The 4,063-nt window shown below is 47.2% G+C and overlaps 1 protein-coding gene across 1 annotated transcript in view; it reads left to right on the top strand.

Annotated features, from left to right (window-relative positions):
• The window catches only part of LOC115815518 (G-protein coupled receptor 22), a 1,566-nt gene extending 617 nt beyond the window's left edge, over window positions 1-949 (top strand). Inside the window, exon 1 of the mRNA XM_030778473.1 lies at window positions 1-949. This exon is cut by the window's left edge and continues 617 nt beyond it. Within this exon, the coding sequence (XP_030634333.1) occupies window positions 1-949 (949 nt within the window).
• Window positions 950-4,063: the final 3,114 nt, after the last annotated feature.

Genomic DNA, 4,063 nt, shown 5'->3' on the forward strand with positions numbered 1-4,063 from the left:
TGTGCAGTGGGGCGGGGTGTTTAACGCTCACCTGGTGCTGCAGGTGCCCGTGTTTCTGTGCTCTCTGGCCGTCATGCTCTTCACGTACTCGCGCATCCTACAAGCTCTGCGCATGCGCATCGGACGTACTCCTCTCCCACGAAACCAGCGCGACCCCTCCCAGCCACGCCTGTTCTCATCACGCCTCAGGAGGAAGAAAGGGGGCAGGTCGTCGCCGGGTAACACGACGCAGCCACGCCTCCTTCCTTCCCCCATCCCCACCTCTCCCCCTCCCCTCTCCACTGGTCCGCTCATCGCCTCAGACACGGTTACCACAGTGACTGTTACCACAGAGACGAACAATACCCCGTCTGTGATCACACCGCTCAGTCCCGACTCCACAGTTACGACGGTGACCACGCCACTGAGCCCAGCCCCAACAATCACCACAGTAACCACGCCCCAGAGCCCCACCCCCACCGTTACCACGGTAACAGCGTCGCTGAGCCCCGCCCCCATCGCCGGAGCAGCCCCTCCCCACGTGGGGGTGGGGGCCTCAGTGTCTGCTATTTTAGCCCTCCGCCGCGCCGTGAGGAGACACAGGGACCGGCGGGAGCGCCAGAGGCGGGTTTTCAGGATGTCCGTCATCATCATCCTCTCCTTCCTCCTCTGCTGGGCACCCCTCTCCATCACGCCCCTCCTCCTGCTCGCCCTCGGCCCCTCCGATTGGCTGGAACGACTGAGGCTCTGCTTCCTGGTATTGGCCTACTGGACAGTGGTGCTACACCCATTGTTGTATGCCTTCACACGGCAGAAACTGCGTAAGGTCCTGCACACACGTCTGCGAAGGATGCGGCCACGCAACACACACGTCCTCATACGCTCAGCAGGAAGGAGGAGCCATCACAAACACAGACTGGACCACAGTGATACCATGGACCGCTGCCTCACTGACACTGCTAGGGAGTGAGAGTGTGTGTGTGTGTGTGTGTGTGTGTGTGTGAGAGAGAGAGAGAGAATGCATATGTGTGTGTGAGTAAGAGAGTTATTCATAAGTTCATGCACTTGTCTAAGAGTTTAAAACAGGGTTCAGAGGGTTAAGTTTGAATGTGTGATCTTGTGTGTGTGTGTGTGTGTGTGTGTGTGTGTGTTTTTAAAGTGTACCTTTCCTAATGATTGATCAGTGCTAGAGAGAGAAGCATAGCATTTCTGAAGTCCTCAGAATAAACAGGCACTGTCTAATTAAGCCCAGACCACCTCCACAGACCCCTGTGTACTCATCCCAGTCACAGAACCCTGTGTACTCATCCCAGTCACAGAACCCTGTGTACTCATCCCAGTCACAGAACCCTGTGTACTCATCCCAGACACAGAACCCTGTGTGCTCATCCCAGTCACAGAACCCTGTGCACTCATCCCAGTCACAGAACCCTGTGTACTCATCCCAGTCACAGAACCCTGTGCACTCATCCCAGTCACAGAACCCTGTGTACTCATCCCAGGCTCTGCTGTAAGGCTCCAACAGAGACACAGAGACATGATGGGAAAAAGTGAATCCACCAGAGCAGCAGACATTACGACTGTGCATAACCATTACCATTGTCCATAACGGTGAGTGTAAAATATTTATTAGAAATATTGATCCATACATCATGTTATTATTATTATTATTATTATTATTATTATTATTATTATTATTGTTATTATTGTTGTTGTTGTGTAAAGATGTTTTTGTACATACGCACAAGTATCACAGAGCTAGGGAGGCAATCACATACACACGCATACACAGACACACACACACACACACACACACACATACACACACACACACACACACACACACACACACATACACAGACACACACACATACACAGACCACAACACACAGACAGACAGACACACACACACACACACACACACACACACATACACAGACACACACACAGACAGACACACACACATAAACTCACACACACACACACACACACAGACACACACACACACATTTTGTCTGCACATTAGGCTCACTCTCCTCCAGGACACAGAACGCACATCAATGTTTATTTGTGTTTATAAATGTACATTTTCAGGGATGTAAATAAACTTGTCATTTCTGATGTTTGGGTTGAAGGGTTCGGGTTGCAGAAAGAGAGAGTTTAAGAGAATAAAATAATTATTGAGGTCTTTATATTTTTATTTGTACCCTGCACCTGTACCTTATTGTGTCCTTTCTACTGTGGTATTACTATTATGGTGTATTTTACAATAGAAGAGCAATAAGTCTGATTAAAGATATGTGCATTTTGTCGCTTTCTTTTAATGTGATTTTTCACATACACAAACACACAGATCCACCTCAGCCACACACTCACCCTGATGAACGCAGCCGGGTGTAATCATCGTTTGCCTTGATTAGTAGTTGTTAGTGCTGTTGTGTGTGGTTGATATGAATGGCTGTTGATGCTGAAGTGATTAAAGCTGATTTATAGTGCAAGCCATAGCTACGTGAGAGCACCGCTGTTAGCACTGTAGCTAAACTCCATTTCAGCAGATTGTAACTCCAGTGGCAACAGATGGTAGCTAGCATAATTATCACTACATTAAATGATAGATAGTTGCCACTACCAGCTGTGATTGAAAAGAACAACAGGCTGCATGGTGAGAACTGAAGGGGCTTGTTAGCCCTAATTAGCATTATGGATTCAGACTGGATTGGACTGTCATTAATAAAATTACCCTTTTCTTCTACCCTCATCCAATCTGAACTGTCCAGTTTCATTGCCCTTTTAACTTCCTGACAAAACAAGTTTCTCCTGAGTAATTTTAAATAAAAAAAGGTCATTTACTAAGACTTTTAAACAGTGAGGAGTAGGCTCCCTGAAGAACCCACCATAATCCTGATACAGTGCTGTATGATTGATAAACAGTTACTTAATCTCTTGCTGTTCTGTCCTTATTTGGACAGTGAGGAAAGTCATTACATTTCACTGAAACCAATGGCAAATAGCACAGCTGTTTCACTTCTGTTTTAACCATTCTTTAACGCTTGTTTAAACAGGTGATAGTCTGCTTCATCGCGGGTAATTCAGACTGCGGGTCATTTGACATGGCTGCCGCTGGTTTCAAACCCACGGCAGGGAGAGAACAGGTCATCGATCAGAGTGAACTGGGACGGCCTGGACAGCCGCGGCTTTGTATGTCACCGTCACCGTCACCGCTGTGGCCTCGTCGATACGTCTCACTCCAATTAGTAAAAGTCAAACGGGACCCAATTAGGCTAAGCCATGTGTCTCTGTCAGCGCTCGTCTGTCTAACACAGATGATCGAATGCCAAAGCAGCGCGGTTCAATACAGGCCCTCTTTAATTAGCCAAAGAGTAACCTTTCAGAGCTCTCTCTGACTCAGCAGAGACCTTAACACCGTTGTTAATCTTTAAAGACTATTGGTGAGCAATTTAGCGCTAAGCCCGCGTGAAGTCTGTGGTTGACTTTACTCCTCATCATTAGCAACACTAGCAAGTCTGCGCTCAGTGCCGCGCACAAAGGTGAACAACCGTTAATGTTTGATGACAGCGGTTGGCATTTAAAGAGAACGTCTAAAAAGCGGCCTTTGAAAGGGTAAAATATGCCCATGTTTTAACGAGAGGCCAAGTGTTTGCCTGCTGTCTTAATTGGGTTTTAATGGAAACTCTGAATTCCCTTTGCGGTTGAAGGACCGCTAAGGTCATCTACAGACATGCCGGCCGACTCAAAAGCGCAATCTGTGCTCTGAGAAAAAAAGAGGGAATTCTGGTTATAAACGGTGTAGAATTGAAATGAAAGCATTGTGTGGATAAGAGTCTGAATGCAAGGCGGGTTTTATACTCAGTCCTGTTCAGTTCCATACGGTGAATCTTCACCGGCACAAACTGCTCTCACAGCGACTGGAATACGGACAGACAAGGTCATCTATTAAAACAACATTAAATAAAATAAAGTGACAAAATTACCGCATCAAATCCCAAACATTCACCAAAGGAGAATGAACCTCCATCATTCCCCCTCATGACTCCCCTTTGAGTGAAGGACCACTCAGCTCCAT

Source organism: Chanos chanos, chromosome 6 (genome assembly GCF_902362185.1).
Source record: "Chanos chanos chromosome 6, fChaCha1.1, whole genome shotgun sequence".
NCBI lineage: Eukaryota > Metazoa > Chordata > Actinopteri > Gonorynchiformes > Chanidae > Chanos > Chanos chanos.